The 24,416-nt window shown below is 35.3% G+C and overlaps 1 protein-coding gene across 3 annotated transcripts in view; it reads right to left on the bottom strand.

Moving 5' to 3' along the window:
* Positions 1–24,416, bottom strand: part of LOC145291563 (uncharacterized) — a 238,230-nt gene that overhangs the window by 157,575 nt on the left and 56,239 nt on the right. For all 3 annotated transcript variants that reach the window (XM_080137626.1, XM_080137629.1, XM_080137628.1), the window contains exons 6-9: positions 24,047–24,175; positions 21,986–22,120; positions 10,487–10,612; positions 2,452–2,574 (exon numbers count right to left, since the gene is read on the bottom strand). In XM_080137626.1, coding sequence (XP_079993752.1) covers positions 2,452–2,574; positions 10,487–10,612; positions 21,986–22,120; positions 24,047–24,175 — 513 coding nt within the window. The remainder of the gene's footprint in view (positions 1–2,451; positions 2,575–10,486; positions 10,613–21,985; positions 22,121–24,046; positions 24,176–24,416) is intronic.

Below are 24,416 nucleotides of genomic sequence, written 5' to 3'. Positions count from 1 at the left end.
AGCAGAGAAAGGCTTGTAATGTTTCTTCTGTGGGAAAGAGGTTGCAGGGAAGAAAAAGAGTATCCCACCACTAGGTTACGAAGTCTGTTTTGAACTCTGTAAAGGTAGGATAAGCTGCTTCAAGCAGCTCCTGCCCAGATGTGGCAACAGTACTCCATCCTTGGACGTACTTGGCTTTTATACAGATAGAGAATTTCATCAGCAGTGAGATATCTACTGGAGTGGTAGAACGATCCCACCATTTTTCCAGTGAATTTGGCAACGAATTTGATGTACATGTTCCATTTCAAATCAGGAGTAAAGGTCAGAATCAGAAGCTTGTTAAAACATGGAGCTTCCCTAAGACAAAAGCCATTCAATTCGATTGATGGCAAACAGGGATCATCAGCATAAATGTCTATGAATAATCTTAAGATGTGTTTTGGGAGATCATTGATATAGATCAGGGAGAGAGTTGGGCCTAGGATGAACCCCTGAAGGACTCCATTATTAATACTGTGAGCTTCTGATTTCTACCCATCAACCACTACTTTTATGAGCTCTATCAGAGAGAAATAATTTAATAATTGAGAAGATAATCCCAGCTATATTGTAGCTGGAGATTTTGTGGTGTAGACCTTTATGTCATACTTTATCAAAGGCCTTTGATATGTAAAGAGCAATTGCCCTAGATAGGAGCTAGTTCTGGTTGAAGCTTTTTCAGCACTATAATTGGAATGCTGTCAGAGCCAGTTGCTTTTTTGGAATCAAGGTTTTTGATAAGCTAGGCAACCTCATGTACATATACTTGTATGTTGCATAGTGTGTTTTCAGTCACAGGAGGAAATACATAGGCTGCCCTGATCGCAAAGGGTAGAATTTGCTGCAAAGGTCTTGGCAAAGAGCTTTGCTTTGACAAAATTACCTCAGGTCCATTGATGATGCTAGGGACAGAGGATATGCTTCTGTTCATGACCCTGATTGTTATTCATGACCCTGATTGTTATTCATGACCCTGATTGTTATTCATGACTCTGATTGTTATTCATGACCCTGATTGTTATTCATAACCCTGATTGTTATTCATGACTCTGATTGTTATTCATAACCCTGATTGTTATTCATGACCCTGATTGTTATTCATGACCCTGATTGTTATTCACGACCCTGATTGTTATTCATAACCCTGATTGTTATTCATGACCCTGATTGTTATTCATGACTCTGATTGTTATTCACGACCCTGATTGTTATTCATGACCCTGATTGTTATTCATGACTCTGATTATTATTCACGACCCTGATTGTTATTCATGACCCTGATTGTTATTCATGACCCTGATTGTTATTCGCTAAAACTGGTGGCAACCAAACGGCTACTCAGCTACTTTAAACTTGACGCACTGAGCATATGAATCTCTTGTATACTTTATTACTCTTTTACAATGGTTGCTGGCAGGCCTAAAGGTGGTTTTAGTTTCACAACATCTATTATGTTGGAAGCAATGGAAATAATGATTTGTGTGCGTAATGACAACAGCACATTCTTGAGTGAACCAAGCTGGTTGTTGGGCTTTTGCTGGAATTTCTTTGGAGGGCATGAAGTGGTCTATACCAACAATTAATCATTCAGTGAGGTTAAATATTATAAAAGAAAAGTTCTTTTTGAAGATGGGGTGCAGAGGTAGATCTGATATAAATGTTCATTCGTTAGCAAAACAATCGATTAAAATAAAGTAAAAAACACAAAACAAAAACACAAAGCAAAAATTGATTTTTCTACCATATTTGAAATTGAGCAGTGTTTCTCAAAAATTCCCCGAAGTTTGGAGGTTGATAATTAATGAAATATAGAAGCACATGAAGATCGGCATAACGAGACGATAGAGTGACTGATACGATAGGCATTCCAAAAGTAATGTCTTCTATTTTTTTTTATTCTGAATAAATGGATCAGCAGAGATGGCAAACTGCATCGTTATGATGGCTGTGCGGATATTCATGCAGATATTCATGCAGATATTGTGAAAGTCTTAGAAAACAACTCATAATATGGACATGCATCAGAAGATGCGTTATTGAATTCCTCGACACAAAAAAAATTTAAATGATCAACATTCATTGGAACTTGTTGAACGTTTATGAAGTCAATGCACAGTTAGGAGATAGGTTTATCGATTTCAGATGTGAGTAACAAAGGGCACTCTGGACGCCCATGCACAGCCATCACCCAATTGCTGGCAAAAGTGCATTGAGAATGTGGTGACTATAGAGAAAAATACATTCTGTAGCACAAAGGATCGTTTGTTTTAATAGTACCACTCCCGTCTTCATAGCTCTTCAACTTTTCTTTAGATAAAAATAGAATGCATTACTTTTGGAATGACTCTCAGATATAGATAGACAGTAAGCGGAGGGATAGAAATAAAGATATGGAATACAAAAAAAAACCAATAATAACCAAGAACTTACAAATTTTAGGCATTTCAATTGACTTTTCTGAACAAGCAACCTGGTAATTTACACAACGGCATTGATTACTGCAGTCACACTTGGAGTCATTTCGCATGAATGCATCCTCTTCATAACCCAACGCTGCAAAAAATTAAAATGTATTGGACTGATACTAATTCACAAAACAGTATATTTAAAAACATATTTATGTTTGTCTGCAGGTTTCTTTTTTTCACATATATAGTTTTTTGTTAATTTTTTCATTCAGGCAATCATCTTTTTTAAAGAATATATTGAAGAGAATTCATCCAATTGAAAACAAGTCACATAAACATTTGTTCTCCCAAATTGTATATTTTACTATTTTATGCACATGTTTCGCTATTTAAATTACAAAAAATATAGATTCATATTTTTTTAAAAATCGCCATAAACTTTTTTTTTCTGTCATCTAATATATAAAGATGCAACCGTCTGTGTATGTCTGTGTGTTCGTTTGCATGGCCAGCTAAAAGTAAACAAAAACCGGACCACTATGATTATGGTATTGACTGAAAGAATAGGGATCCGGATGTATAATATGTAAAAATTAGAAAAAAAATCATCAATTCTTTGAGAAAACAGCCTATCATGCCTTGACAGAGTACAAAATAGACTTCGTGGTTTAGTGGGGGATGCCCTTTTCTCTACCCTGCAACCCCTCTCCCACAGAAGAGACGTTGCAAGCCTATCCTTGTTTTATCGTTATTTTCATGGCAGGTGCTCGTCTTAACTCCAATCCCTGGTCCCCCCCTGCCAATCTTTCACGAAAAACACCCGTCTAGCTGAATCCACTGTGAAAAATTTCCCCCACTCTATATCTGTGCCTAAATCAAAACGCGGATTTCATGAACAAAGCTTTTTTCTTAGAACTGCACGCCTGTGGAACTCTGTTCCGTCTGCCTGCTTCCCTCCGGACTACAACTTGGATGTCTTCAAGTCTAATGTTAACAAATTCCTAATGAACCGCCCCCTTAAGTAAACACTTCATCAAATCTCCTCACTAACATAATGTACTTGCAATAACCCTTATCCCTGAGTGGCTTCCGGGCCTTGATAAGTGGTGATCTCTGTGTAAAAAAAAAAAAAAAAAAAAAAAATACAAATGTCATTTTATTTGAAGGGATGCACGTAAAAATCTTGTCTTCAACAATTACATGATTGTACTTCTTTCATACCTTCATTTTAAAAACATAAATTTACAACGCCATAATGTCATTTGATGTTTGCCTAATGAATAGCGTGTTCACTTATGCCACTCACTTTATGAGGTTCATGTCCAGTATGGGTCATTTTTCTTTTAATAACGCAATAAGTAATTAGCAGCAATTTTAAAAACATAAAAACGTTTATTTTAGTGAAAAAAACAAAACAAAAAAAAAAACTCTTATGCAATTTGTGAAGCGCTGAAAATGATTCTTCATTTTCTTTTTTTTTTTTTTTTTCTTTTTTTTTTACACAGTGATCACCACTTATCAAGGCCCGGAAGCCACTCAGGGATAAGGGTTATTGCAAGTACATCACGTTAGTGAGGAGATTTTATGAAGTGTTTAATTAGGGGGGCGGTTCATTAGGAATTTGTTAACATTAGACTTGAAGACATCCAAGTTGTAGTCCGGAAGGAAGCAGGCAGACGGAACAGAGTTCCACAGGCGTGCAGTTCTAAGAAAGAAGCTTTGCTCATGAAATCCGCGTTTTGATTTAGGCACAGATATAGAGTGGGGGAAATTTTTCACAGTGGATTCAGCTAGACGGGTGTTTTTCGTGAAAGTTTGGCGAGGGGGGACCAGGGATTGGAGTTCAGACGAGCACCTGCCATGAAAATAACGATAAAACAAGGATAGGCTCGCAACGTCTCTTCTGTGGGAGAGGGGTTGCAGGGTAGAGAAAAGGGCATCCCCCACTAAACCACGAAGTCTATTTTGTACTCTGTCAAGGCATGATAGGCTGTTTTTGGCAGCTCCTGCCCAGATATGGCAACAGTATTCCATCCTTGGCCGTACTTGGCTTTTATATAGATAGAGAATTGCATCAGTAGTGAGATATCTTCTGGAGCGGTAGAAGGATCCCACCATCTTTCCAGAGACCTTGGCAACAGACTTGATGTACGTGTTCCATTTCAGATCAGGAGTAAAGGTCAAACCCAGAAGCTTGTCAAAACACGGGGCCTCACCCAGACGAGAGCCATCCATCACAATTGATGCCAGATGGGGATCAGAGCGTTGATGATGTAAGGATAGGAGTTTGGTTTTAGATGCATTAACTTGAAAATTAGATGCTTTATTTGTATTTTATTATTTGTTTTAATTGAATTCATTTCAGTTTGTTTTAGTTTTTAGTTTTTTCTCTCATATCTGTGAAGGAGACATAAAAAAATTCTGAAGTTTATGGACCGTGCTGTGATAACTATCTACAAATTAACACTACCATTACAATGGACTGTAAAGAGAAATATTTCTAGACTGAGGCAGCATTTAAGAAAATCGCTTTGCATGGCATAAAAAGTATCATATAGTCATCAAAAAGTGCTCAATATCCTGAAAATAGTTTCTTGCTTTTTTGTTTACCTTCCCTTCCCATAATCTGATCAGTGGGGGGGGGGGGGTAGAAGTGCCAAGAATCTGGTGGGGAAGTGGTCAGGTACTTATTTTCAGGGCAATTACATTTTCGTGTTTTTATTCGTTTTTAAAATAGGATTTTCAAGTTAAATCAAATTTTTATAATTTTGTTTTTTTTGCTTTTTTTGTTTTTGAGATTAAAATAAAATGAACAAATTCCCTCTTCATTAGGATATGAAGAAAGGAGAACTATCACAGAATTTACAAGAATATTTTATTGACGTTAACAACGATGGAATGAACATAAAGTAATGAAAAAGTGCTCAATGTCCTTAGTATAGCAGGTGTGTCCAAACGGAACTTTATTTCTTCTATTTATTATTTGTAAACCCGAGCAACGCTGACTATCCCTGCTAGTTAATAATGTAAGCAAAACACACAAAATAACAATTTTAAATCATGAATATAATCACTTGGTGTTTGTGTAGATTCATAGTCTTTAAAATCAGTGCATTTCAGATTGACACGCTATTACATGTGTCTCACAGTGCATTGTGCGGAAACACCTGCAGGTGTTGAATCGTCAACGGTAGCAGAGGCTGGATGTACTCGTTGATGGAGTCACAGGTTAAAGTTGTTGACATTGCAAGTGCATTGGGGAAACTTGACTCTGATATAAACAAAGCAGGTAGTTTGTCAGAGGCAGAAGGAGAAAAGACAGACACACGCCCGGTTGTTGGGACACCACTCGATTGTCTACGGACACCGTCAACCACCCCCTCTTCTATTCCACGTTGTCGATAAGTTTTCTCGTGCTATACGCAAACAAGTGATTTTAGTAGTTGCAGCATTTTTGAAAAAAGAAATAAAGACATTTATTTTTCTACAAGTTGTTTCACGTCTGTTTTTGGCCGGAGAGCGCAGGGGAACGCATCACATGCTTGTCATGTTGAAATGAGTCTGCTACATTTTTGACCAATACTCCAAGGAAGTAGGAAGAATTAATGTAAAGAAGTTGGCCTTTTAATTGCTTATTTTATTGTAAACGTTTGTCTACAAAAGAAATATTATTGTAAATATTTTTCTTTTTCTTTTGTGGAACAGTGTGCGTCTATTTGTATCTTGCTTGAGGAAGAGAGAGAGAAAAGAAAGCAATAAAGCTAGGAGCTTTCATACGACTCAACAAATTTGATTTCATATTTTGTATCATAAAATAGATCCTGTTTTATTTCTGTGGCCATTACTCCCCCACAACATAACAAGTCTAAATTACAAAACTTACAAAAAAATGATCAAGTAGATGTGTAACAAAGCCACTGACATGTATGCAAATGACCAAGACGTGGCACAAGCGTGACGTCACAGCAAGATCGAAGAAAGAGAAGGGAAAGAGAAGCAGAAAGGAAAAAAGCATGCGTTGATGCAGAAAGAGAAAAAGGACGTGCCAACATGGGAGAGTTATTTTTTTCCCCAAGTGGTGGATGATAGGAACAAATTTAAAACAAGATATAGGACTCATTTATCCTACGAACTTATAACATTTTTTGGACAACTGTATACAGTGGAACAAATTACAGACACAACAACTGGTTATAACTGCAAACTAACAAACTGTTGATTAACCCTGAGTAGAAAAGTTGAAATGCGACCATATTGTCACTGACTTGGGAAATACATGTTGGGTGGCTTGATGTAGAAACGACTGGTAATAAATACATTTTCTTTCAACTAAAAAAAAACTTGTTTGGAAATTCTTTCCTTTCTTTCTTTGCAAGACTTTCATACATAATATTGAGTTTGAGTTTATTTTGTTCGTGATGACCAGGCCATTTTCAAAAATAGGTTACCATTGGAGAGAGTTCATTCATGGAAAAAAGGGAAAGACAACAGGCAAATCAGGAAGTGAGTAAAGCTTGGTGTAAAGGAGAAATGACAATATCTTTCATTCTCTTCTTCAGAAATATTAATCTTTAAAGTCATCTCTATTTTTTAAACTAATAGCAAGCTAGCAAAATTGCTTGACGGTCAAGTAAGACACTTGAGATTAACTGAACATTATTATTTAATTCTAAAACTAAAGCTCTTTATGAACATAAGATGCAGCAGTTGCATCACTGCTGTGGTAGAAAGATAAGTGTCCACTAAGCATTTAAGGTACTTACAATCCTCGGATACAGAAATGGAGGATGTGGATAGCAACAATTTTTGTTTCAAATGTTGTTGAGAGAATTTGGACAACAAATCAGAATTCTTGCTGATGGAATGTAACTTAGCTATGAGAAATGATAGAATGTGACGAAGCTGACAATGCAGTAATTGTTGCATAATATGTTGATATCCAATTAATTTGGGGACACGGATAATGTCTCTGGCTCTTTGGGTCAGGTGTCAACCATAATTGTCTAGAATAATCACAAGAATAATCTTAGCCAGCTAAGAGACAAATGAGCCGGAATTATTTTAAATAATCTCGCCACTTATTTCCCAACATAGTGTGTTTTACAAGATGGTGGGTACGTGAATTTTTCAAACTTTTGGGAATATATGTCTTCATCTGGGGAGAAAAGGAAACATGAACAGCTACTCGAACATAGATTTTGCTTGTGTTGACTGCTGGAAGTTGCTGGTAAGCTATACACACTTTATTTTTGCATAACGGACATAATTCATAATGGGCTGTTCCCATTAGACCACTTCTATTATAAACATCGCACTTATGCGCATACGCACAGTATATATTAATGATTATATAAAATAAATATTATATAATTAAATGAATAATTATAAACTAAGCATGCAGCAATATTAATTAAAAAACTTATATTGATTTAAGACAATACCTAAGACTTATCACAGCCACAATCTATATTTTGTAAACTGACTTAACAAATATCCAAGCCAGCTCGACTGCATGACAGACGCCTAGATCCAATCTCTGACAATCAACAAAAACAAAATGAAAGCCCCATTTGAGTAGCTGTTCATGCTTTCTTTTTGATCCTGACAAAGAGACATATTCTCGAAAAATTTGGAGAAATTTACACACTATCTTGTATGCCACACTATGTTTGTAAATAAATATAATTGAAGATTATTGAAATCCCTTCAATACTGTCACTATTCTTTTACTGCATAGACTCGTGCCCATATATAGATAGATTACTTTATTATACATATATGCAGGGTGACCAAAAAAACGTGATATCTCCATTATTTATTTACCGATTGCTCTTATTTTACAGAACATGGCAGAATCAACGACCGTGAGTACACCAAGACCTCAGTGTGAACTGAGACAAAGAATACACTGCGTTAAATTTTGTTTGGACAAAACACTAAGAATCGGGGCCTAATTAGAGTTGGAGCCCATTATTTGGGGGTCACCCTGTATATATATATATATATATATATTCGGCATAATTGCATTGACACACCGGTTCTCGTCAGATCATCGAAGTTAAGGAATATTGAGCCTGGTTAGTATCAGATGAGTGACAATCTGGGAATTCTAGGTGCTGTACGTGCTCTCCGCTTATCTCGGCATTTATGTCCAGTCGTTCTGTACATACACTTCACATGACACTGGTATTTAACAATGTCGACTCAGGAGATATTGAATATTGCACACCTTCTGCCACAAAAATTTAACACGCAGACACCCCTACGTGGGTATTCATAGTCTGTCAAAAACTGAAGAAGCCAATATATATATATGGATATTTGGCAGATGACCCTGCGAGGAGATGCAGTCAATAGGTTGCACACCCGCAAATTAATTCCATTTGAAAATGTGAGGCTCTCCATTATTGTCTATTGAAATGCATAATTTGACTTGTAATATGTGAAAGGATATCAGTCAAAAGGTTAAAACAATAGACAATGGGAAATATTGAACATTCCGGGATGAAAGAATGTTTATATAAATCGATAACAGAAAGCAATTAGAAGATAGTTGGTCACAGAGCGAGGACAAGCTGACACATTTTTCTTCATTGCCAAAACATCCGCATCATATCCCTGTCACGTGCCTTTACTGATGTCACACCTGTCATACTAAATCAAAAAGTTGTCATTGGGAATAAACAAAATATTTTTAAAATCCAGCTGTGTTGTGTTTTATTTGCTGCCAGGTGTATATATCATAGACAGTGACAAAAGTCGATTTAGAAATTATATAAACTTTGAACGACCAGACACAGCAAATATATAACATCTACAGGGTGGAACAGTAAATTTGTCATCCTAAAGAAAACAACACTACTATTGAAATGTCGCCCTAAAACAACACAACAGATTTATTTAAAAACTTTTATTGAAAAAATCAATTCAGGTAACTTGATTATGTAGTAGAGCTGACATCTATTCAATGTAGCCACCTTCAGCCTCAATCATTGCCTCAATACGGGTTCAAAACTGGGAGCATGCCTTTTCCACAAACGCTGACAGGAGCTTGGCGAATACTTGGAAGTTGGCAGCAATCAGGCTGGCTTTGGTGTTGTGGGAGGTCATGTTGGTGATGTTTTCACCATATAAATAAACAAAATAGTCCAGCGGGTTCAGGTCAGCAGAGGAGGAGGCCAGTGAAAGAAAGATACAAAATCATAGCACTCCTTCTGAAGCCAAGCCTGGGTCTCTTTGGACTTGTAGGCCGGCGCCAAGTCCTACTGCCACATCCAGGGTTTGCCAGCGGTCACTTAATTGCATCAGGGGACCACCACATTCTTCAGCACATCCAGGTACACGTTGCTGCTGACTTTTAAGCCAACTTTGAAGATGTGAGGTGACATGATGTAGCCCTCACTTGAAACCATACCAAACACCATAACTGTGCCTGGAAACTTCGTTGAGCTGTGCTCTCAAGCATTGAATTATTTAGATTTGCATTTTGAGGGTGCTGGCAATGGTCCTGTTGTCATAACTTGGATCAGTAAAGAGCATGAGTTGTACAGTGGTGCATCTCTGATCTCGCTTGTTGAACATTGTGTCACTTTCAGACATGATAGAAGGCCCCTATCGCTCTTGGGATTTGTTCATAATTCGCCAACTAGTAGATGGTCTGCAACAAAAAAGAAAACCAGTTTTTATCAAATGAAAATGGAATCATGTCGTCTTTTCTAGAGTGAAAATTTTATGGTTCCACCCTGTATAGATAGAGAGATATATACATGCGATTCCATTACTTATCAAAGTTAGACATATATATATATATATATATATATATATATATATATATATATATGTGTGTGTGTGTGTGTGTGTAAAAAAAAGAGAACTTACGATATTCATTGTCACTCATGAGCATTGAACCATTGACTTTTAGAGAATGATAAATAGAAGGAAACATGCAGATTGTTAGTGAAGGAGAGATAGGCATAAAGAGTGAGAGAGGAGAAAAAAAGGGATATAGAAAGTGATAGAGGTATATAGAAGAGATAAGAAAAGAAAAAAACACTTACGGTCATGATATGTTTCGATCTCACAATAAATCTTGGTGGATGAAATACACCTACAATGGCTGCAGTTATGATAAGAATCACATATTTCGTCCTCATAAACGGGTGAGAATTTTTCTGTTGTTTTCGCTACAAAGATAGAAAATGCATTGATCTAAAGTGAAATAGATACATACATAGACGAGATGCCTTCCATAAGTTTCCAGACTTTTTCTACAGGTATTTAAAATTGTCGTAGAGTTTCAGAAAATTCAGTATATTATTGCTATGAGATTACTGACAAAGTTCTACAGCAGGAATTGGAATACATTCTACTAAAGCCTGATTGTCACAGCTGGTGAATTTCAAAAATGCAATCTGGACATGAGGATACTTTAGAAGAATAGTATGCAATAAAATTCTGTTTAAAACTTGGAACAACATGCCACAGAAACGTATAGAATGCTTCAGACTGCTTTTGGGCCATCTTGCATGAATCGAGCATGAGTTTTTGCATGGTATAAGAGATTTAAGGAAGGCAGAGAGTTTGTGAAAGATTATGAGATGTATGGGAGGAATAAGGAAGTCAGAACATCAGGGTTGATTGGCCAAATAAAGAATTTCATGGATAAGGACCATCCATATGGCTTTCATGTACATTTCTCACATTGACATAAAACTGTGCACTTATTGTCTCTGTACATGGCTCTTCATCATTTATTTATATAATAGATGACGGTGTTCAAGTGGTTAGCGACATGGACTGACAACCTAAATGTTCCAAGTTCAAACCCAGTTCATTTCACAACATCATTTTCACTGTTGGCAACCTTCACATGGTCCCTCCTGTAAGTACCTGATGTCTTTCTAAAATAAGTCTGACTAGAAAAATATCGGGGAAACCAATGCCAACAATAGAATCTTCAGATTCATACGATATGATGATATTTATTTAAAATTATAGACATTAAATCTTCTATGTATCTATCTATTATATAAAAAGAACTTTATGTGTGTGTGAGCTTGTTCCCTATGGACTCCTAAATGGCTAGGCTGATTAAAAAAAAAATTCCACATAAATGGCTCTATGTACCTGGCAGTGTTCTCAGATAGGTTTTGTATTGGAATGTTATTTGTGCAATGTTTTGACTGATGTAGTTTTCGACCTTTGTAAAGCATGTTGGTCACCATCTTGGAAAAGAAGGGAGAAGTGTTGCTGGCTCTGTAGCTAGTTTCATATTCTTGGAGTTGTTTTTGTTTTTTTCACAGTGGTTTTGTATGTGTGAAAAAAATTTGGTTGACAAAGGGATTTGACAGGGGATTACTAAGCAGACCGAACATAGAGATTAGCAGTATATGAGAACTTCTAATGATAAAGAAAAACAAAAATTGTATAACCCCTTCTTAAAATTTCAACAGTAAAATGGGGATAATCTCCTGAACTACTTTGTTTGGTCAAACATCACCAACATGACCTCCCACAACACCAAAGCCAGCCTGATCATCGCCATCCACCGAGTATTTGCCAAGCTCCTGCTGGTGCTTGTGGAAAAGGCATGCTCACAGTTCCGAACCAATATTAAGGCGGTGATTGAGGCTAAAGGCGGCTACATTGAATAGATGTCAACTCTACTACATAATCAAGTTACCTGAATTTATTTTTTCAATAAAAGTTTTAAAATATAGGTGTTGTTTTCTTTAGCGCGACAATTTTATCGTTTCACCCAGTATATATATATCTATATACATAAAAGCGAAAATGTATGTATGTATGTTTGTATGTATGTATGTGTTTGTGTGTCCACCAAAAACTTTCGACAGACAGAACAAAAATTCACAAACTCGGTATCATATTGAAGCCCTATCCTTCGCCAGAAAAATGTTGAAAAATTGGCTAAAAACGTTAATTTTTTCACCTCGAAATCGACAATTTTCGACAGTGGGGGGATCAACAAAAACTGTCCTCTCGTGACGACGACCGGTTCTACGCATGCGTCAGATGACGTCATGACCTGATTTAGTTTAAATAGTTGAAGAACTGACTAAATTTCATGTACGTCGCGTTAGTTCAGTTGGTTATCGCATTGGCTCATTATCTAAACGTTTTTGGGTTCGAATTGTGGTGTGAGATGTCTTTTTTTTTTTTGATTTTTTAAATTTAAATATTGAACCAGTGTTATTTAAGCCATTTTTCACGTAGCGTTCGTTTTTTTTTTTTTTTTTTACTTCGCTTATTCTTAGCAACACCCAAAAACACCCGGGTACCCACCGATTTTTTAAATTTTAATATTGAAACAGGCTTATTTAAGCCATTTTTCATGTTTTTTTTTGTTTTTTTTTTGGTTTTAACGTTCGTTTTTCTGTTTTCTTTTTTGTTTTTTCGATTTTTATATTTAACATTGTTCATTGCCTTACATTATATTTTTTTGTGTTTTTTTTCGATGTTTTGATTACCCTCCCCCCCCCCCGAATAAATTTTAACGTTTGTTTTTATGTTTTCTTTTTTTACTTCGCTTTTAACAAACAAACCTGATCATTGACCTCATTTGCTGAATAGCTATTGCTTATGTCGTCGTCGTCGTTGTCATAACGCTCTACAACTTCCGTGCGGGCACCTGTCAATTTGGTTCTTACTTAAATAAATTCAAACATCTTTCAGTAACTCATTCTGGCTGGCCGAACGGTTCATGTTTTTTTTCACATTTTATTTTCCAACTTCGCCTCAGGGCTTTGGGTTTGATCCTACCAACTTTTACCCCCACCCCCGGTTTCTTTTTTATTTAAGAGCACACACACCTCCAAACACCCGGGCAACGCCGGGTACCCCCGCTAGTATATATATAAAAGCGAAAATATGTGCATGTATGTTTGTTTGTATGTATGTGTGTTTGTATGTCTCGCAAAAACTTTCGACACGGGTCACGGATTTTTGCCAGATCGGTATCATTTTAATGTTCCAACCTTCGCTTGACACATACCGAAAATTTGACCAAAAACATTAATTTCTTCACCCTAAAATCGTCAGTTTTTTACAGGGAGGGGTCAGCAAAAACCGTCCTCTCATGACAAGTTCGCTTCTACGCATGTGTCATACGATGTCGGAACATAGTTTACTTTAAATATTAAAAAAGCGACACTATTTCGTCAACGTCATCTTAGCTCAGTTGCTTAGAGCGCGACCTCATTATCTAAAGGTTTTGGGTTCGAATCGTGGTGTGAGGTGTCTTCTTTTTTTTCGATTTTTTAAATTTTAATATTGAAACAGGGTTATTTAAGCCATTTTTCACGTGTTTTTTTGTTTTTATTTTTCAGATTTTTTAACGAAGTTTTAACGTTCGTTTTTCTTTTTCGTGTTTTCTTTTTTTGTTTTTCTGATTTTTACATTTAACATCATTTGTTTGCCTTACGTTAGTTTTTTTTACTTCGCTTATTCTTATGTTTTGATTAACACCCTCCACCCAACCCCCACCCGAGCACACACACCTCCAAACACCCGGGCAACGCCGGGTACCCCCCTGCTAGTATATATATATATATATATAAGAACAAGTAGTTAATAAAACATGCTAAAAACACTTTGAAAAAGAGTTAAAAACATATTTAATTTTAAAAAGAAAGCACAAAATAAGTGGATAGTCCTTAATCTGCGGAGTTTCGAAGAAATACTTTCCTTCTCATCAGAGGGTAGGATTTAGCAAAATGTGGGATCAGATTTTGCATGCAAAAGTATTTAATGAAACTACAAGTAAGTCATAGATCTTACTTGGTAACAAATAGTGAAGCAGAGGGAATATGGTGAAGAAAAAGGTGATGAAATGAATAGTCTGGTCAAGGGTAAAATATCCAATGACGGTAAAATCCAAAAATACAGAATCCAAAAAAGTTGGTTAAATTTCCATTTCGACAAATAAAATCCAAGGGAATTGCGTAATTGGAAGATGGTCCAAAGTAATCCAAAAGGCAGAAATCCGTGGAATAATTCACAAATGGGTACACGACTGTCAAGGCTAGGCTAATTTAAGAAAAAAAAAAAATACATATATATATATATATATATATATATATAATTCCTTTTCTTCCTTTGCTATCACATAACTTTTATAAACAGTTTATATTAATTGCTCGTATGGTTCTACAAATGAAAAAAAAACTCGAGTGAAATGAAAGAGAAGATCAGAACAAAAAATAAATTCTAAAGTTTCAGCGAGAAATCAATAGCAGTTGTTCCAATGATGCAAATTCATTTGTAAAGATTATCAAAAAAGATGGAGAGTACTGGAAATCTGGGGAGACTTATTGTCACCCAGATTCCAGAGAATACCACATGTTGTTGTCAGTGAGTAATCTCTGATGATGAACTGTGTGAGAACTCCTAGTGAGTACAAATATCAATAATAATAATGATAATGATAATAAATCGATATCTACGAAACAGCAGAACTTAATGAGAATGAAGCAGCTGAAGTAGAAAACACAATGTAACTCATGAATGAAGAAAATACAACTAAGAGTGGAAGAAATTAAAAGCAGAAACAAAGAGAACAAGCTCCTCCCATCCATCTCAACAAATACTATTACATTAGGGTTTGTGTTCCTTCATAGAAGCGCTGGTTGAGTGAATAAAATAAATACGTATTAGATACGTTTGAAGCCAAAACAACGCATTGTTACAAAATAAACAGATATTTATTTTGTTTGAAATTTATATTGAAATTTATAAATATACTAGCGGGGGGTACCCGGCGTTGCCGGGTGTTTGGAGGTGTGTCTGGTTTTGGGTAAATCAAAACTCCGGGGGGGGGGGGTTAAAATAAAAAAAAAAGTTTTGGTAGGTGAGTATGAGGATCGAACCCAAACCCTTGAGGCAAAGTTGAAAATTAAAGTGTGAAAAAAAAACGTGGGACGTTAACCACTGGGCCACCGCAACATACAATGGAAACACGTTTGAATTTATTTATTTAGGTAGCTGCAATAAAAGTTAACTCTGCTGCTTCTATTTGACCTGATTAATGAGGTCAAATAGAAGTAGCGGACTTAACTTTTGTTTACCCAACTTCGGCTGGTTGTTTCCCCAAGATGTTGGGGAGGGGGAAACCAGCTCCCCATTGTCCAGATTGAATAGCAACTGTCTGATATAAGGAGTTTGGCCCCACATTGTTCAAAGCTGATTGCTTCTGGACGTTTCCCGGCGCGATGCAGAGAAGACACCGTTTGAATTTAGTTTCACTTTATTTATACTAAAAAGCAGGACAAACACGCGACAGAACGAAATAGCGCGAATCTCATAAAAGTTGACGTAAATAAATCTAGAGGCGACCCGCATTCCCAAATCATAGATATTATTATCTGGCAGGTATATAAATACTTCTAAGCGATCGTAATCCCCCATTCCCGCGATCGTGTGTGAAAAAAGCCTTTGCGAGACATACACGAAATGGTCACACACATTTTGCCTTTTATATATAGATTTCGAAGATACACTTCATCATTAGTATGTTTCTCTGTCTTTTTTGCTATGTAGTTGTTGAGCATAGAATCAGTAGAATCCGTTTGTTGTTTTTAAATGTTAAAACGGTGTGTTATTCACGTGGAATTAACGTTAGAATTTGTGTTCCTTGATAGAAGCGCTGGCTGAGTTTGAATAAAATAAATACATATTAGATACGTTTGAAGCCAAAACAATTGCAGACTTAATTTAATTTATGCAGGTGCCAAGACAGTAAGTATGAAGTTTAATGTAGAAAAAAGGCAGGAAACTAAAATGGACAGAAAAAAGAGAATTGAGGCTGAAAACTTAAAAAAATAAGTCAATAAACTTATGATTTTGTATTATGATGAAACGATTAGAAAAGGATAGAAATATGAAAAGCAGGGAGAGGCTTAACAAAAAACAAAAAGAATTGAAGCAAAAAATAGCAGCAAAAGAAGATTAAGACGGTACAGATATAAATCTAAACCGTGCAAGTAAAACAATGAAAGCCAGTCTATCGAAATGTGAACGGAACAAGAACAGAACAACCAGATTCAACAAAAACAAACACTACTGGAACCAGATATGGGAAAAATGAAAGGATCATAATAGGAATGCAGAATGGCTGAAAGAAATGAAAGAAGAGTCACAGTAACTTGAAGAATTGTCCTTAATCAATGGAGGTGGAAACCCGTCTTTAATAAGGCAATTTTATTTTTGCAGGATAACCCTTTTAAGGGGAGCTAGTTATCTCCCATATTAAACTGACCTTGTGTCACATTTTGTTTCATGGGAAACGAATAAATAATCAACTTGAAGAAGGAACAGAGAATGAAATCAGCAAGGAAACCTCAAGACAACCTTACTAAAAATGGCAAACTCGAGAGCGCCAGGTCATAATGGAATACATGCCTATTTGGTTTAAGAAATTCACAACAGTGCATGAAAGGCTAGTTCAGCAGCTGAAAAGATGTATCAACGAAGCACATGTGCCAGAATAGATGACTAAAGATAAAACCACACTGGTGCAAAAATATAGTATCTTATAACAACATAAGAATTAGAATGGTAAACGCTACAGTAATCACTTAATTTTATTGGATGCTATTATTTGAATGAATAAAAAGAATAATTGAGTAGTAAGTTACGTCATTGTGAGAAAAACACATATGCCTACATGAAGTTATTAATGCAAAAAAGGTTGAAGTAGTGTTGATTAATTCCTATTTAAGTCAAGTAGAATACATATAGTGAAATGTAAATTATAATGCACAAACACAAGAAGAATTAAATAATCAGGATCAGAAAATGAAAGACATCAAAGGCCATGCATATCATTTCATGAAGACATCATTGTAATTAGAATATTTCTTAATTTAAATACTGTTATGATAAGCAAGTAATTTTAACAAATAAATAAATATTTTTTAAAAATCGATGTTTATTTAAAATCAGATAAAACTAAGCAATGGAAAAAAGAGTGGCAGGGAAAGACGTGTCCTAAACATGGCCAGACAAAGACAGAGTACTACGTTTCAACATGGCAGAGTCTTGTTAAGCACATTGGAGTACGAGAAGATTTTTGAACCAGAGATAAAGTGTTATTCTGGAAGTACCTGTAAATAAATGTATGTTGCTTCAACTGGAAATAAAGTGAGCCGAATTCTTTCCTTGCCTTTATTTCCTTGCATACAACATGTGGGTCCCAGGTGTTTTCATACATTCCAGTTGAGATTATTTTGAGATTCTAACCATCCCCTTAAGTGTTCTTATTTGTATCTCTCTTGCACTTGGTTTAGCGGGTATATTTGCCAGATAGCTTTTGAAATTCTTCTTCATTGTATCTATTGCTCTTATTCGTCTGTTATACAAGTTGATATGTTTACAGAAATTTCAAATTAGCTTCATTGAGTGATAATTTTTTTTTAACAATTTTATATCACAATTCAAATTTTATTCCATTTTCAACTGGAAGGAGAAATATTTCAGGAGTGAGTTTGTAGAAAGAACGCTGTACGAGAAATAGGTTACTCTTTGTATCGTTAGCAGCCTGAATGCAATGTTTAGATGACTTGAAAGATAAGTCAACCAGGTCAAGATCGTTTGTTTCGTTCACCTTCTTGAGAAATGCAGTGTCTTAATTGAAACCAAGTTGGAATATGACAGCATTTATCTGCAAATGATGGTACGTTTTTAGATTAGGTCCACCTCCACAATTTTCTTTTAAATTACGACTTTCATAGGTTTTTGACTTTGCTGAATACGGAAATCGCATTGAAATTTTGCAGAAATATGTAGTTATCGAGATATAAAAAGTATTATGCATTGTATTCTTTGGTGGCCATCTTTGTTATATGCATAGATTTGCTTATGGCTCGCATGCGTAAAAAAGATGGCCGCCAAAGAATACAATGCATAATACAACTTTTTATATCTCGATAACTACATATTTCTGCAAAATTTCAATGCGATTTCCGTATTCAGCATAGTCGAAAACCTATAAAAGTTGTCATTTAGAAGAACATTGTGGAGGTGGACCTAATCTAAAAATTTACCAAAATGATGTCATTTTTTTAATGTTCAACTTCAGAAGATCATAACTCCTTTCATAATAAATTTCATTAATCAATGGGAGGTTTGGTGAATATGGGAGATGAGGCGGAATCTTGTAGCCCAATTTGTTCAGTTTCTGCAGGGTCAGTTAAGTAACATGCGGGCAAGAATTGTCATGGAGGAGAATCGGTCCCTTCATATTGACCAATCTTAGGCAAATACGTTGGAACTTCTGGTGGATTTCATCAATTTGTTAGCAGTACTTCTCTGCTGTAATCGTTTCGCCCAGATTCAAGAAGCTGTGATGGAAGAGTCCGGTCGCAGACCACCAAACAGTCACCATAACCTTATGTTGGTGCAATTTTGGCCTCGGGAAGTGTTGTGGAGCTTCTCCAGCATCCAATCACTTGTTGTAGAGGATCCACTTCTCATCACACGTCACAATCAGCTCAAGAAATGGGTCATTTTTGTTGCACAGAAGGAGCATAGAAGGCACCTTAAAACAACAAATTTTGTGATTAACGTTCAATTTATGTGGCATCCTTTTATCCAACTTTTTTGACTTCCCTATTTGCTTTAAACGGCAAATGATTGTTGAGTGGTTGACCTCAAGTTCAAGAGTAACTTCTCATGTGGTTTTGTGAGAATCGGCTGCAATTAAGGCTTTCAAATGTTGGTTATCAACTACAGCCGGCTGCGACCGTCCTCATGTTCGAGGCTTTCATCACCATTATGAAATTTTGTTAGTGGTTCCTGGGCCAAACGCATCATTGATATCACGAGCTGCCTCAGCAGTTTTTTGGCCTAGTTTGAACTGGAACAAGAAAATCATGCAGATTTGAATTTTGTCCATGCTGTCGAAAAGCTTGACAAAAAAAAAAATGAATGTAGAGATTGAGAACGGTAACGAATAACACGATTCAATAGAGCATAAAAACGCGCTTCAAAATGATATATAACCTGGCTATTAATCAATGAATTAATTCAGAAATTATACATAAAAGTAACCTGGCTATTAATCAATGAATTAATTCAGAAATCATATATAAAAGTAACATATGTGAGAAAATGATACTGTTTTTGAACCAACCTAATACATTAAGGTTTAAGACATTAACCAAAAGATTGAGAAATAAACTAGATGGCACATACATCTGTATACTACGAACAGTGTTTAACATATCTTAGCAAATCATTCCACGAAGCAGCAACTTTATGGCAATCTACCTGCCATATCTTCTACAATCAGAGAATGATGCCTATGCTTTGCTGGTCACTGCTAGAGGCGCAAGCAAGAATGTATTGCTGTGAACACAGCATGGGTACAGGAGCACAGAACAACCTAGATCCACGTACATCCAGCAAATTGCATATGATGCAACTGTGATCCTGAAGATCTGAAGCAGCTGATGGAAGACGGTCAAATCTGGAAAGACAGAATCACATTGGTTCGGGCAAGGAGCTTAAGCAGATAGATAGAACGTCCAATTCCGCTCAATGGCCATTTCTAGGCATGTTGAAATCTAGACTTGAGATTGTCAATTTTGCTTATATGAGCTACTAATTTGACATTGTTTGCAAATAGGAGCGTGTTTCTACCAATTATTTCTGGCATGTCGTTGATATAGAGTAGGAAGAGAATAGATCCCAGCACAGAAACTTGAGGAAGATTACTGCAAGCATCCATCTGATGAAAAACTGCCATTTATCTGAACTTTGTATATCCAACCACTAAGGTTCTTATGCATTTTATAACTGATTCATGAAGACCATAGGTGTTGAGTTTATGTAAAAGTAACAGAGTCAAAGGCAAAGTTCAAAAAGGCATCGTTGCTTATACTCATAATACATTCTTTCAGCTTAAGTAAATTTGTGAGACATGAACATTTCAGAATGAAACCATGGATAGATGGTAGCAGTAGATGTGAGATGAGCCATGATTAAAACTTCCATTGATTTTGAGATGATGAATCTATGGGAATATAAACAGCAAAGATCAAAGAGAAAGCCCAAGCGACAAATTCATTTGTTTTTCATATCCAAAAATGAGAAGAGTCTCTGTCGAAAATTTCCCAAAGTTTTAAGAGAGGGACATGAAGATGATCAATCAGAGATGTAAGAAAATGGAGATAGCATAGTCAGTGAGATAGATAAAAAGATGAGGATGTAGAAAGATGAGGATGAGACAAACAGATAAAAAGATGAAAATGAGACAAACATAAAAAGATGAGGATGTAGAAAGATGAGGATGAGACAAACAGATAAAAAGATGAAAATGAGACAAACATAAAAAGATGAGCATGTAGAAAGATGAGGATGAGACAAACAGATAAAAAGATGAAAATGAGACAAACATAAAAGGATGAGGATGTAGAAAGATGAGGATGAGACAAACAGATAAAAAGATGAAAATGAGACAAACATAAAAGGATGAGGATGTAGAAAGATGAGGATGAGACAAACAGATAAAAAGATGAAAATGAGACAAACATAAAAGGATGAGGATGTAGAAAGATGAGGATGAGACAAACAGATAAAAAGATGAAAATGAGACAAACATAAAAAGATGAGGATGTAGAAAGATGAGGATGAGACAAACAGATAAAAAGATTAAAATGAGACAAACATAAAAAAATGAGGATGTAGAAAGATGAGGATTAGACAAACAGATAAAAAGATGAAAATGAGACAAACATAAAAAGATGAGCATGTAGAAAGATGAGGATGAGACAAACAGATAAAAAGATGAAAATGAGACAAACATAAAAAAGATGAGCATGTAGAAAGATGAGGATGAGACAAACAGATAAAAAGATGAAAATGAGACAAACATAAAAAGATGAGGATGTAGAAAGATGAGGATGAGACACAGATAAAAAGATGAAAATGAGACAAACATAAAAAGATGAGCATGTAGAAAGATGAGGATGAGACAAACAGATAAAAAGATTAAAATGAGACAAACATAAAAAAAATGAGGATGTAGAAAGATGAGGATGAGACAAACAGATAAAAAGATGAAAATGAGACAAACATAAAAAAGATGAGCATGTAGAAAGATGAGGATGAGACAAACAGATAAAAAGATGAAAATGAGACAAACATAAAAAGATGAGCATGTAGAAAGATGAGGATGAGACAAACAGATAAAAAGATGAAAATGAGACAAACATAAAAAGATGAGCATGTAGAAAGATGAGGATGAGACAAACAGATAAAAAGATTAAAATGAGACAAACATAAAAAAATGAGGATGTAGAAAGATGAGGATTAGACAAACAGATAAAAAGATGAAAATGAGACAAACATAAAAAAATGAGCATGTAGAAAGATGAGGATGAGACAAACAGATAAAAAGATGAAAATGAGACAAACATAAAAAGATGAGCATGTAGAAAGATGAGGATGAGACAAACAGATAAAAAGATGAAAATGAGACAAACATAACAAGATGAGCATGTAGACAGAGAGTTATAAAAGTACAGAGAAAGAGAGCTTACGTCCACTCACTGTTGTACTCTGCATGTCTGAACAGGTGATCTGGTCATTTGAATCACAGTGGCATTTAGTTTTGCAAGCACAGTAGGAGTTGTTTGGTAAGTCGTATATATTCTCAGTTTTGCTTAAGAGTATTGCTGCAAAAGTAAAAAAAAATGGTTTCATTCACAAAACATAATAATATTTAAAGTATTGCTGCAAAAGTAAAAAAAAATGGTTTCATTCACAAAGCATAATAATATTTAAAGTTCTGGATTTTTTAGATGAGGGTTTTCGATTGTCTCTTGTCGTTTTGATTGGACATTTGTTCTCATCTTGAGTTTTATTTGTGCAACATTTCAGTCAATGTAGCCTTCGACCACCTATATATCAAAACCAACCTTCACATGACAATATCTGAATTTCAACTTCCACTAGCCATATAACAAGTCCAACATTAACAAATTCCTAATGAACCACCCCCTTAAGTAAACACTTCATCAAATCTCCACACTAACGTAATGTACTTGCAATAACCCTTATCCCTGAGTGGCTTCCGGGCCTTGATAAGCGGTGATCACTGTGTAAAAAAAAAAAAAATAAGGAATCGTCTGGTGCTTACAACACCATGCCAGAACAATACGAAGTGACGACAATACATACCAGAGAGCATTACATTGATTCCGAAAATACTGGAGCAAACACCAAAGAACAATACTCAAAAATTTGTCACAATTTGCACACCATACATAAAGGGCCTATCCAAAAAAATAAAAAGCAATATGCAGTCCATATGACATCAGAACAGTATTCAAGATTGATTCTACTCTAAGAAAACACTTAGTACGAGTCAAGCTCCTGACCAAAAGTCTAACAACAAAAAACTGCATGATATTTCATGCAAATACGGAAAACTATACAAAGGTGAGAGTGGTCGCCTTAGTTGATGACATATGGAAAGAAAAAGCTAGTAACTTTTCTCCTTTCTTTTCTAAAATGGCAACCAGCATGCCTGATGAAGGTCGAAGGCTAAATCGATCAAAACTTTGCACAAATAACAACCAAGATGAGAACAATAGTCTATATTTATTAAATTGTTGAAGTATCACGTCGGTGCAAAAGTTTCTGCTGATTTAAAATTTCATAATATTAACATAAGATCATTTATAAATGTTTTTTTTTTGCAAATTTTTGGAATAATAAAATCTTTATCTTCAGGAAATTGAAGAATTTGTTCTTGTTTTTTTTCTTCTTTTTCTTTCTCTTCCTCTTATAAGCCATGATGGTATTAAGTCCTGATATGACTTGAGATGTTTGGAATTAAGTCACAATGATGTTTATATGTCTGATTACAGTTTTTAGCATCTGTCAAATGCATGTGTAATAAAAAGGAATTCACTGTTTGAAACATCCAATAATAATTTAAGATTTCAGTTAGAAAGACCAAATGAGTGTGAAATTATTTTTAATAAATATTATTTATTAAAAATAAAACTGAAATTTTTTTTCAAATTTTTGAATAATAAAATATTCATCTTCAAGAAATTGGACAGTTTGTTCTTTTGTTTTTTTTGTTTGTTTTTTTTGTTTATTCCCTCTTATATGGTGGTTAGTCCTGGTATGGCTTGAGATAGACAAAATGATGTTTATATATATTCGAAAATTTGAAAAAAAATCTATGAACTTGAAACTTCATATATATTTGATTTTGACCTGTGGAACTAATGCGATTGAATTTTTATCCGATAAAAATAGCTGCTAAAGGGGTCAAAAATGAAAAAAAAAAATCGTAACCACTAAATAAATTATGCATATACACATGGTTATGTGTAGTACATGTATGCATTCAACAAATGAGATCACACTATGAGAATATAAAAAAGTAAAACACTACGCAAAATTTTTTTTCTAGATTTGAAATTAGATAGCTTTCCATAAAGATTGACGAACGGAGGGTGAGATGCAGATGTTAGTGAGACAGAGAGAGACAGGTCGTAATGGGTAAAACTGAGGTATAGAAAGGGATATATAGGATAGAAAGTGAGAGTTAGATAGGCATATATTCATAGGAAAAGAGAGCTTACGCTGTTCGGGGTCAATTGCATACATTTCACAGTTGAGTTTGCCAAGAAAACAGGTGCAGTGCTTGCAGTCCTGCATAAAGTTGCATATTCTCCCATTATGCATGAACGTTATGTTATTGCTGCTATTTGCTGCAAAAAATAAAGCAAACAAAATTCTTTGATCTGATCCAAATTCACAAAACAATTTGAAAAGATATAATTAGTGCTTGTGCAATATAATGAGATTTCCAAAAAATGCATTTCGTACTTACCTGTCATGCCAAAATTATTATAAATTCTAAAAATTATGAAAAATAATCCAGCAGATGTGCTAGATCTATTTTCACAAAAAAAAAAAAAAAAAAAAACTATCATAGACATTGGTGGTCTG

Source organism: Euprymna scolopes, chromosome 12, assembly GCF_053919585.1.
Source record: "Euprymna scolopes isolate OS-2025 chromosome 12, ASM5391958v1, whole genome shotgun sequence".
Classification (NCBI taxonomy): Eukaryota; Metazoa; Mollusca; class Cephalopoda; order Sepiida; family Sepiolidae; genus Euprymna; species Euprymna scolopes.
This window is presented reverse-complemented; position numbering and strand designations above follow the sequence as displayed.